A 12,906-nucleotide genomic window follows, 5' to 3' on the forward strand; every position below is an offset into this window, starting at 1 on the left:
GGTCAAGGGTGTCAATGTCTGGGTTCCAATGGCACACAATACCAAAGTGTGCTCATCAACTGCGGGACTCTGAAATTGTGTTGAATCTTCCACTGCCTCTCATCGGGTAGTTGAGGAAGAGTTATGAAATTGTCAACTGTATTGGTAATCTGGTTCTTTGTTGGAAGGCAATTCAGGAATTGCATTACAGGTAGTAGATATGGGCATAGCAGAAACCGGCCTCAAAGTCTCCCTAGTTCACTGTTCAGGATCATATTTATTCTCAGATTACTTTGCATCTGTTGATCGGTTGATTAAAGCAGCAGAATTTACTATGCTGCCACTTGCCTCAGTAGAGGAAAGGATTCTATCAGCATGACACCAATGTCTTTGCTTGTCCGTAGGCCAACTTCGTTCAAGTATGCATCTTCCCTATTAGTTGGGGAATTATCAGGAAAGAGCAGGTTTGCAGGTGGCTGGATGTCTGTGCATTGAGTGTTCGGATTGACAAACTGATCTGAGCAAATTCAGGTTTGGACTCAATGCCTGGATAGTTTACTGGTGAGGGAACATCTCCAGAGGGAGAAGGAAGTTCACACTTGGCAACTTCAGTAGGGATATTGTGCTTGAGAGAAAGACTGGCATGCTGGGCTGGATCGGGAGAATCTACAGTGAAAGCAACATCTGGACTCCTGTCAGGGAAAAGACCAAACATTGTTTCTGGCAGAACAGCAGCTTGGACAATATTGCCAACATTCTATTATCCATCTATCTCTTGATATGATATGATATGATAGGTTATTTATAATGCGCTTAATACCCAGATGTTTCTAAGCGCAAACCCGGGGATCAAACCTGTGTTGCTCTGTGCAGGTTGCCCCTAAGCTATCCTGCCGATCCTTGCTCTCACTTCCTTTTCATCTATGTTGGACTTGCAAAATCTGTTCAGCCATTTAGGGCACAGTCAGATGTTTGGCTTCTGCCCCCTCACCATCTCAAAAAAAGACAAACAGTGGTGGCATGAGGAGAGAATCCATGGGCCATGGCAGCACAGCATACTGTAGGGCTTTTTTCCACGCTCCACGCGGCTTTATGGCCACTTAAATACTCCCTTTAATTCCTTCTCTATAACAAGGTAGGCCTTTTTCATATCTCAGGGGATGCGAAATGCAAATGCAATTCAATTTTCCTCACCGTCTTCTATTGGTAACGGTACTGCATCCAAACCACTCAGGCTGGCATCTGTGGCTATTATTTTCTTGCTGCCATGTGTGAGAAAGCTGACAGTATTCTCCCACCTACTCCCCTGGGATCTTCCATTCAGGTGGCCAGGGAAGGGCCATCGCTTTTGGATCCCGCCCCTGGGGGTAGACCAGCAAGGGAGGATCACCTGATTGGAGGGTCAGGGGGGAATGGGAGTAGAATGCCTAAGGGCGAGACATATTCCTCCCATCCAAATTGTCCACCAACCCACTCTCCTTCAGCCTTTATGGTGAATTTCCAATAACACCCCATCTCCTCCTCCCCATTTCCAATAAGTACTGGGACGAGGAAGAGGTAATCGAGCGCAATGAGGATTACCCATAGGAACAGCATGAAGATGCAAAGAGAGGCCTACTACATAACACAATTAGGCTGTCCCACTGATACAGTCTCCACTTGACTCTCCACTACACTATAAAAGGGGTTGTTCTACCAGAAGCAATGAGCGAGCTGGGGTTGCTGGATGGAACTTGGAGGCCAAGGAGCAGAAGGCTGCAGAGAGAGGAGGCCAGAAGAACCGGTGGAGTGTGGGACGCCGAGATGCTGGCCCAGTGTGTCAGAGGGGCTGCAGCGTGGCGAAGGATCCGTGTCTCCAAGGAGCGGGACGAATTGCAGGCTGTTGGCCATGTCCAGGCCAGTGCTCATTTCCCTGTGATGTGTGCTGATGCCAGGTGTGCCTGAGGTGCAGATGGTAAGACCCTGACCTCAATCCAAGATCCTGGAGAACTGCTCGCCAGCACTGCACTACTTTGGTGAGTTTCACCAATTACAGAGAGAGAGAAAAACTCAGTAGTGTGCAGGTAACTGGAGCGGGAGCAGAAGCAGTGGCAAGCGGCCCAACGATTGAAAATGAGAGAAAGCAAAGCAAAGCGAGGGAAAATGCACTAGCGGCACGGAAACAGAAAAGACAGAAAGAGCAAGAGAAAGTGCACAAGCAGCCCATAAACCAAAGAGATAGAAAGACGTTTTGTTATGAGGATACCTATATATCAAAAACCAAAGCTGTTACAGATGTGAAAATTGGTATTTAGATTCTTCTTCAAAAATAGAGAAATACATGTTTTACCATTTGTCTGAAAATCCAGTTAAGGGAGGTTTAAAATGGGGGGAATATTTTTTGAAGGAGACCCATATCTCACAATTCAAAGATGTTAGAAATGTACAAATTCACATTTTAAATCTCCATTATAAAGTAAGTATCCAAACTGATTCTTAAAATTGGTAATGGAGAGTATCCCGTATTTGAGAGCAGAATTATCATCCCTTCCAGATTTTAGTTCCCCCTTAAAGGTTTGTTTTGCCATGACCATCAACAAATCTTTCAGGGGCAGACTTTAAAGGTAGCAGGGATTGACCTAAGGGAAGACCGCTTCTCGCATAGGCAGTTTTATGTGGCCTGTTCCAGCGTGAGCTCACCTAACTCTCTGGAAATCCTAGCACCTGAAGGGAGAACCACTAATGTAGTTTACAAAGAAGTACACACATCTGTTTTTTTTTGTAGGTTGCAGATGCCAAATAAGGATATTTTGTTTTGTCTGTCTCATTGCCTGTATGTAATTACAACACGAAGACATTTCTGGATGCACATCAATGGAACAACTATCTTTGTTTTGTAGCCAATATGCCCTGACTAATGTCTGCAATAAACATTGCTTATTACGTTAAGACATCAACTTGTAAATTATATTTTGTACACTTTGTACAAAAAACTTGTGTCCTTTGAAAACAAATGTACCATATCCCAAAATCCATACGAGCGAAGCCGCAGGCAACAGCTAGTAATGAATACTCGAAGGAAAGAGGACACCCCACAACTGTAATTAGCCCTGTACGGATGTCAAAAAGGTTAATGTTGTTCACCACTGTAGAGTAGTGCAAGTGGAGTGTGATCAAAATGCACAGAGATAACCACAAAGAGTACCAGGGATAAGAGAGGGAGAAGCTCATAGGATTAGAAGCTTTTGAAGTGCCCTAAGCCAACAATCGCATCCTTTGGAATGAGATTATGGCATTTGACAATCCTGGACAGTCATTCAGATTTTGAAGGGATGTTATGCTGTGAAGAATGGGGATTCCTTTGAAGGGACTGCATGTACTGCGCACACAAGCATGCACCCATTCATCTAGTGCTGGTGGTGAGAGAATTGATAAAGAGCAGACTTGGCACTCATGCAAAAGCTTTGCATGAACCTTGCAGGTGTGTGTGCCTGTCACAAGCTCCCGGGACAGGGGGTGCAGCCAATCAGGTTCTGTGGTTTGCAGGCTGAAACCTCTGATCTCAGCCCACGTTCCACGGAACCCACTGGCTGCCTCCCCCGCCACAGCCATCTGAATTTATTTATTTTTCTTTATTTTTTTACTATTTCCCAATCCCCCACCCCTGCATGACTTAACTGTTGTCCGCAGCAGCTTCACTGCCTCTCTCTTTTCCAGGGCGCCATGGTAATGGAAGAGGCGCTCCATATCGAGTCCCGCCTTCTACAAACATGGCGGCCATCTTAGCAAAGGATTTTCATTCATTAAACGGGAGGCGCGTGGCGTTCCGTTCAGTGAATGAAAATACCTTTTTTCTTACCACCCCAGGTTACCATTTTAGTAACCCAGGGTGTTCATGGCGTTATGCACCCGTTCACAGGCAACACCCAAGGGGTAATGGGCCCCATCGAGCGGTGCATAACGCCACATTATTACTGCATTGTCTGTGGTGAGCGTTATCCATTTTCTGCTGTTCCTGATAAACATGAGAACACACAGTTCTCCTCAATGAGCTCAGATCTCACCTATTCTATTCTCAATCTCCTTATTCCCCCTTCCTCAACCACTCCACTTTCCTCGATGCTCACCTGTCAGATTACTCTGTCTCCTCGGTCCTCGCGACTCTATTTCCTCCTCACTCTCCCTCCTTGGCTGGCTTCCCTTCCTCTCCCAACTTAAGTTTCAATTCCTCCGTCTGGCTTTCAGATCTCTCCATGACCCTGCTCCCCCCTACCTCTCCTCTTCTCCTCTCAATCTACACTCCCTCCCGCTCTCTCCGCTCCGCTGATCTCTTCCTACTTACCGTACCCCCTTCACCATGTGCCTCTTCACTCTTCCGTTCCTTTCAGCTCTTGGCCCCCCTACACTGGAACTCCTTACCTCTCTCCATCCACTCCGTCCCTGCTTACTCCTCCTTCCGCACCGCCTTGAAAACCCTCCTTATTCACTCCCCCCTTGACGTTCCTTGCTTCCTCTCTCCTCCCCTGTCCCCCCTAACCCCTTCATAGCGCCCTCTTTCCCCCCTTTTGTCACACCCGCTGGAATTTAAATCAGACAACCCCCTCCCTTCCTCCTCGCCATTCCCTCGCCTCCTCCTTCTAAGGAAACTGTTCTGCGTATTGTTACACTGGTTTGTATCATGATTGTTTATATGCTTCTCCCACTATTGTACCTTGTTGTTATATTGTAAAACGCTTTGGATTAAAGCGCTATATAAACCTAATAAACATAAACATATTATCCTGTCCCCCAGGTTATTGGCGATCTAATGCAGAGGATTCAGCGAGTCTCGCAGTTCACCACAAAGCTCTTGCTGGTCCGAAGGCAGCTGATGGGTATCCTTCCTGAAGAGCAGTAAGTCATGGTTCATACAATCAGTTTGCACTCATGTTGCACAGCTTTAAAAGCTCACATTCTAAAAGCTTTGAGAAATTATACACAACCACTGCACCCACAGCGCATACCTATGGGTTTGTTCTCAAAGGGAAGTACTGACACAGATCAAGCAAAACTCCAGTAAGGTAACCATGTGAAAGCGTTTTTCAGTGTGTTTTAGGTTCACATTTAAGTCAACATCTAATGGTTGTTAGGTAATCTTTCCGTTCTTTATATTTATAAAAGGGGCACTAACATGAGCAGATCAGTAACTAGCCCTATCTGACATCACATGTCTCCCACCACGCCCCTCCTAGGAAGAGGCCATCTTCACACTGTTTGTTCTGATATTGGTTCTGTTAAGGCATTTTTTCAACAACCTTCTGTTGAGGGATCTACAACCACTGAGCGTAGTGGTGTGAGTCTAACACACCTGACAAGAAAGGGAAGCCAAACCTCTCTTAAAGGTAGGCAACATGGACAGAGTGACATGGCTTAACCCCCAGATAGGGGTAGCAGGCTAGCTCAAAGATACAATTAGTCTACACACTTCTCCCAAAAATATGCCTCTATGATGTACTGAAAAATACAAATATTTATTATGTTACACATATAGATCTCTATCAAGCCAAATAAGTACTTGGCACGTGATATGCAATATTACAGAATATGTAGTATATTATAAAAACAGTAATTGTCTTAAAGGACTTTCCTCACCCCAATCTCTTTATGGGGAGGCCACAATCTCAGATAGTCACCCAACATAATATAATCGAGTTGGGGAGAACAAGAGAACCACACAACTTAACAAAGCAGGTAGAATCCTTGTTGGACCGGCACGTGTAAGCACATTTTCCTGTAGACAAAACCCATCCCTGTTACATATGATAGGTCCTAGATCCAAAGGTTAAGGTGAACACATAGAGGCTTGGTGCAGGCAGAACATGGATCCTTTAACCAATCAGTTAAAAGCCTCTACAGCCATGATTGACATGCCACGTTAATTCAGGCACTCTAGGACATAGGCTCTCATTATTAGTTTGCCGGTGCCCTGCCAGTATTACCGGCGGGATACCGGCAAATTGCACTTCCAGTCTCTACCGCTCAATATCCCGGGATCAGTGATCAGCGGTTCAGCCAGCTTCTACAATCTTCAGGTACAGCCCATCCCTCCAGCATCTTCCAGCAAGGTTCAAGGTGTGCATTGAAAGAATTTGTCTCGGGATGATAGGTCAGGGGCAACGCGCTGGTCTTGGAAGCAAGACAATGCAGAGCAACACAGGTTCGATCCACGGGTTCGTGCTTGGAAACCTATGGGTATTAAGCGTGTTATAAAAAACCAATTACAATTACAATTGCCTGGGAATCTGCCTAGATTTATTTACATAGGGGATGGTGGTTATTCCAGCCCACCAATCTATTACCATGCACCTTTCTAAGTTGTGCTGGCCATCAAATCAGGATTGATCAACCAAGCTCAACTTTTGCAGACATGCACACATAGTTGTGAATTGAGCTGCCTCTGAGACACTCATCCTGTCTAAACCAGATGTCTGTCATGCAAGAATGTCTTTGTGGGCTCTAAGAGGATCCACATAGATGGAATTGACAAAATGTCTGTTACATGTGGTCCAAAGACAAAGAAAACCACAAAGATGTTTTTTAATTCATTGGTAGTCACCAAATGCAAGTGGCTCTGAACACTATAAAACACTACCAAGTGATGTAGCTGAAAGCCAAAAGTAAAATGCATATATGCCACCAGCCTTATTCCCCAAAACACGTTCTTGATGGGAAAAGTCACCCAGGAACACAATGGAGTGCTCTGGAAGGGGAGAACAACAATTTGCTTGCAGCCTTCATGGAGATGACAATAGAAATCTGTCACCAAAAAGAAGTCTGGGAATTGTAAGGGTGCCGAAGGAGGAGACTGGCCCATAGGTGGCATGATTGTTGGCATAAGCATGTATTTAATCAAAATAAAGAGGAAACCAATCCCTCCCTAACTCTAACAAGGGTTTCCCTGCCTCAACTAAGTTACTGAGGATTCGGTCAGAATGTCCAAGTAAATGAAATTTTGACAAACTGTGTCGTGTGTCAAAATGCCTACTATCCCTCACACTTGTAACTAATACTAAAGAGGTACTGGATCTTCTTGGTCCAGAAGAATGGCTCCCTTCTTCTGGAGAATGGACTACAGTTCCAATTGCAGGTGGGAACTTTGGAAGGACTCCCTCTCCCTTCCCAGGTCTCAGGTCCTTTGCAAGATAAAAAACAAAGTTCCAGCTTGTGATGCTGTAAAGTTCTCAGTTCCAACTCAAACATCATTCCTTATTGTCCATAGTTTTCTTCACTATTGGGTTCCTGGAGAATGTCTCCATGCTCCACGTATCTTGTTCTCAATACTTTCACAGTGCCAGGGTAATGACTCCCTTCCCCAGGTCGCCTTTTGCTTGGCTTCATGGTACACAACACAATGGGGTATGGCTACCTTCCCTTGAACTCTCTTGGCTTCATGGTTCATTGTAGTAGGGGGAATAACTCAATTCGCCGGGCCCTTCTCAGGCTATTTATCACAGTTTATGATGGCTGGGGGAATGACTCCCTTCCCCAGGCCCATCTCAGTCTCTTGGTTACAGTTCACGAAGGCTGGGGGACTGAGTTCCTTCCACAGGCCCTTCTCAATTCTTATTTTGGATGCGGGGTCCCAGACCTGTGTTGGCAGACATGATTTAATTCCTTGCCAGGTACTGCGATGATGAAGAGTGATTGAAATGCTCTTCCTATGTAGGTGCGGGTCCCAGACCCCTATTGGCAGACCTGGTTTATTTCCTTGCCAGATACTGCGATGAGGAAGAGTGGTTGTGGTGGCCTCTTTCTTCTGTTGCTTGTCCTAGACCCTTCTCTCTTCTTTATATCTTGTTAGTGATAGACCTGGTTCACTACCCTACCAGGTACTATTGTGTCTCAGATTATGTAAGGCAGTCCCTAAAGTTATGTATGGGTCCCCGATCCTCGTGTCTGAGCTTCTCTTGCCCTCCTTTCTTACCCCAACAGCCCTTTCGGGTCTCTGTGAGGTCTTGGTTGCAAGCACTTTGGTTGCTCCGCTCGCTTCTCACGCTCTCTCTCTCTCTGCTCGCGTGACTACTGCGGCTGGCTCTGCAGAGTTTGGTGCTGGACGGGTGGCGAGTCTCTCCACAACCGCGCAGTCCGACAGCTCCGTGCCATCAGACTTTTGCTCTTCCAGATCTCTGGTCGGCTACGGTACTGCAGACCGGGTAGGGATGCCTCTTCTCCCGTCATTGCGACCCAGTCAGCAGCTTCCTCCCTACTCCACGCAGGATGCCCTCCAGGTTTGCTTATCCTCCTGTGTCTCGGGAGGATAGCTCAGTGGCGACGTGCTCGTCTGGGAAACAAGACGACACAGAGCAACACAGGTTCGATCCACGCTTGTTAGGCAGAAACCGGTGCAGTTCCCTTAGGGACCACTGCAAAAAGTTTAAGTCTACAGGAGTTAGCAGTAAACCCAATTGGTAGCAGTCTGCACCACCCAGATTTACCTGATAGCTGTGGCTGAGCAGTCAGACTTCTCTCAAGAAGAGTTAGGCAGTATATAGAGTATACACAATAGAGCTAAAAATATAGTAGCACAAGCAAACACTGACCAGAGCTTTGGTATAAAAGTATATAATTATTTATTTCGAAACACACTTGTAAAAATACACTGGCACTAATATGTCAAGCAAGTTCAAACACAGTCACTATAAGTATATACACCTCCCTAATTAATTATTCGACAAGTCTAGGTTAAGACACCACTTATTTAGCAAAACAGAGGTGAGCGTGTAACTGTAGATGGCACTCCAATAATTTGTTAAAAAAAAGGGAGAGGAAAGGGAGAATAGGAAAAACACACAATACCAACACTTTTACGAAACCACCGCAAGTCAAGAAAGGCAGGGTCTACTGTAGAGCAAAAAGTTCATAGGCCAGGCCCACTCTTGGAGAGAGCAAGGCGGAATGTGCCCATGATCACACAGTGGAAATGCACTCAAAGTCTTTGCAGAAAAGACAAAAGAGGTTGGATCAAGTCAGAAAGGTAATGTTAGCGGGTCTGAGGTCACCCCAGGATAGAGAGTCAAGGATTTACGGGACACCTTGGACAGTCTGTTGCAAGGGAGACCAGGCGGGACACAGTACCTGAAATGGTGAGAAAGCTCCAGCGGGGGAGTTGTTCCTGGCAGCGGGTGCAAGTCGGGGCTTTGTCCAGGGGAAGAGAAGATCTCGACGTGGAGGAAAGCTGGAGGTCGTTGCACTGCCAGGGATGAAACCAGCCGCAGAGTTTCCCGGTTAAAAGGTACTACCCTTTTATTCGCGGTAGTGGTGAAGCGTGGCCATCCAGCCGCCGGGGTGCTTGGCACGGGCGATTCGACCACGAGACGATCCAGGAAGGCAAAAAAGGCGAACTGGTTGGTCCCACCTGCTCAAAGGGAAGAAGACTCTCCTGGAAGAAGATCTCCTCTGTCGTCGGGAAAGTGGTGAGTTTCGTACAGCAGGGCTACACCGGTGGTGTCGTCGTTGTAGATGGCTCAGCTTCTCCCCTCTTCAGATTCTTTAGGTCCTGTGGCGACTTCTGAAGTTCCAGTCCCCAAAACCCTGCTTTTATGCAGTAAAACCCCCATTCATCAGCCTAGCTGTCACTCAAACATGCTAAGTGGTGAGCCGGGCGGCTCACCACTGGGCCAATCACACAAGAGTGTGACTTGAGTTGCCAAGGCATCTCAGTCCAGGGTGCCTAATCCCCCTCCCACACATCCTGTTGACCCCAGCCAGAGTGGCACCATTTGGGGGGCTTCTGTGGAGAAGGCCGCCAAAAAGTGGAACAAAGGGCTCGACTTGGGTTAGAGTTTCAGAGGCGAACACAAACGCCATTTTAAAACCGAGTCCTGGCAAAAAAGACCCAACCGGGAAATAAATATTAAATAAATAACCCGGCGGTATCTTTAACATTGCACCAAAAAGTGGTGCGTTTAAAATGAATGGGAAAATCCCATAGGAAATATTCTGGTGGAATATTTCGCGTGGTATCCACTGCCACCAGCCAGAAACTTGACAAGGGGGGACTGGACAGTACCCCCTTGTAAAACAGACCCAGAGGCAATCAAATTACCCCTACCAGTACTTCCACAATATGATGGTTTGTACTGGTTCTGTTCACAATTTAAGACTAGTAAAGCCAATGGTGACCTTACATGCCCTGGGAGACAGTAGTCAGTCCCAGGGTATGGAGTCTATGTTTGGGGGTCAATATGACACCCCTGTGTTACTGCACTGATGGTGCTGTGTAACACATATACCAAAAACACATGAAGCCCTATGGAGTAAAAGACCCCATAGCCCATAAAACACATTACATAGTCAAAGGACATTCTCAAATCATGCCTAAGAGTGGGAGAAAAAGAGTCTCACTCTTAGCAGGAGAAAAAAATAAACCCCAAAAATCCAGCAAAGGAAATTAGCCTTTACAGAGAATTCCTCTCCCCCCAGACTGAGGGACAGGAGGATTTAATCCACTCCTGGATGAATCTCATACCTCTAGTCGATGACATACATCCTAGAGAGACCATCAGCATTTTGGTGGTGACACCCGGACCTGTGCTCAATGGTGAAATCAAACCCTTGAAGGCAGATTGACCATCTCAATAGTTTTAGGTTTTCCCCCTTCATTTGCAGCAACCATCTCAAGGGTTGGTGGTCAGTCTGAATGACAAAAGTAGAACCATACAAGTATGGCCTAAACTTCCTCAGTGCCCACACAATGACAAAACATTCTCTTTCAATTGTTGCCCACCTTGTCTCAGGATCCTTCAGCTTTCCACTGATGAAGCAAATGGGGTGCACCCTACCTTTCCCATCCAGTTGGTGAAGGACTGCACCTATACCTACATTGGAAGCTTCTGTCTGTACAATGGAAGTGTGGTGGTAGGCAGGAGCTCTCAGGACTGGTGCTTGGCAAAGAGCTTTCTTCAGGTTTCCAAAGGCCTGATTGCACTCCTCATTCCATCTGACCTTCTTAGGGAATTTTGGAGAGGAGATCACATTCAGTGGAGAAGCTATGGTCCCATAGTTCTCAATTAAATTCCTGTAATACCCAGTGAGGCCTGGGAAGGCTCTCATCTGGGTTTGAGTAGTAGGTGTTGTCCAATTTTACACAGCTTCAATCTTACTGAGCAAAGGCCTTATTTCTCCACCTCCTACCTCATGCCCAAGGTAGACCACCTTACTCTGTCCAATCTGGCATTTGCTTGCCTTTATGGTCAGGTTGGCCTTCCCAAGAGCCTGCAAAACATGTCCTAGATGGTAAACATGTTCTTCCCAGGAGTGGCTGAACACTGCAATGTCATCCAAGTATGCCATGCAGAAGTCCTCCATCCCAGCCAGAACCTGATTTACCATCCTTTGGAATGTTGCAGGTGCATTCTTCAGTCCAAAAGGCATAACCTTAAATTGGTATAAGCCAACTGGGGTAGAAAATGCAGTCTTCTCCTTGGCATGGTCTGTCAGGGCTATTAGCCAATAGCCTGACGTTAGATCAAATGTGCTGAGGAACCTGCCTGCACCAAGTCTATCCACCAACTCATCTGTTCTAGGCAAAGGGTGGGCATTAGTCTTGGTGACTGCATTAAGAGTTCTATAATCCACACAGAATCTCAATTCTTTGGATCCTGCCTTTGGTACTAACACAACTGGGCTAGACCATGGACTAGTAAAAAAATACCAAGGAGGGCCTTAGCCACAGCCTGAGCTGTAACAGTCCTCATAGGAATTGCCTCAGGGTATCTAGTAGCATGGTCTACTACAACAAGGATAAACCTGTTGCCTGAGGAGGTTGGAGGATCAAGGGGGCCAACAATGTCAATCCCTGCCCTCTCAAATGGGACTCCCACTACTGGGAGAGGCACTAAAGGTGCCACATTCTTGGAACCAACCTTACCAGACGTTTGGCAGGTGTGGCAGCTCTTGCAAAACTTATCTACCTCAGCCCCCAACTTTGGCCAATAAGAGTAGAGTGAGAGTCTTTCCTTGGTCTTCTTGAAACTCAAGTGACCAGCCAAAGGAATCTCATGGGCTAGTTGCAAGAACTCTTGTCTGTTTTCTTGAGGTACTACAAGCCGCTTGTAGTCTCCAGGTGCAGACCCAGTCGGTTCACTGTAGAAGAGACCATCTTCCCGGTGCAACCTATACTTCCCAGGCTCTTGCCCATCAGCCTGAGAAGCTGCCTGATGGCGAAGACCTTCGAGAGTTGGACATTCTCTTTGTCTCTTACTGAAGTCTGCCCTGTTGGGTCCACCTTCTGCCAGTAAAGACTGCAGCGCAGGATGGTCAACAGGATCCAGATCTCCAACAAGTTATTGGCCTTCTACTAGCTCTTCTTCAGAGTCTAGTTGTTACGCTCACCTGACTCCTACGGAGGCGCTGGCCTGGTTCGTGCTGCTGTGACCTCTTCTAAGGTGATGCGCAGGGTTCGGAAGACGGACTGGACCGGGCCCCCAAATCTGGCTTGTCTGGCTCGCAGAAGTATCCTTCTGTAGGCGAAAATAGGGGATTAACTGTCTGCGGGGTAATGCAATCAGCCTCCCACTTTCCCCTCTCACCCTCCTTGAAACCCTTCTGTGATTTCTCGTAGCGTCTCACCTTAGGGTCTGGAAGGACGAGCTCTCCATCCTGCTTCTGATGCAGGGGCGCGTTGGTATCCAGTTACTTCACTGGATTTTCGGATTGGTGAGAACCAAACTTGCTTGGCTTCCAGGTAAGTTTTTTGATAAGAGGTTCCCCTTGTGTCCATGCATTAATGTACTAATGCTAGTGTCTTTTTCCCCATAGGGGCCGGGGTACGGAATGCCAGGGAACAGGCACCGACCCGAGACGAGAGGTGAAATCCTTGTAGAAATCAGGTAAGTCTTTAATGAGCGTTTATTGGTAATGTCTTTTCATTCGCTCATTAACGCTGATGTCTCTTTTTCCCCTTAGGGG

General features: G+C 46.7%; 1 protein-coding gene across 2 annotated transcripts in view; it reads left to right on the top strand.

Moving 5' to 3' along the window:
• FHIP2B (FHF complex subunit HOOK interacting protein 2B) overlaps positions 1–12,906 on the top strand; it is a 416,121-nt gene that overhangs the window by 376,810 nt on the left and 26,405 nt on the right. For both annotated transcript variants that reach the window (XM_069617737.1, XM_069617736.1), the window contains one exon: positions 4,751–4,851. In XM_069617737.1, coding sequence (XP_069473838.1) covers positions 4,751–4,851 — 101 coding nt within the window. The remainder of the gene's footprint in view (positions 1–4,750; positions 4,852–12,906) is intronic.

The sequence above is a fragment of the Ambystoma mexicanum genome, chromosome 10 (assembly GCF_040938575.1).
Source record: "Ambystoma mexicanum isolate Mex_15411 chromosome 10, UKY_AmexF1_1, whole genome shotgun sequence".
Taxonomy (NCBI): Eukaryota; Metazoa; Chordata; class Amphibia; order Caudata; family Ambystomatidae; genus Ambystoma; species Ambystoma mexicanum.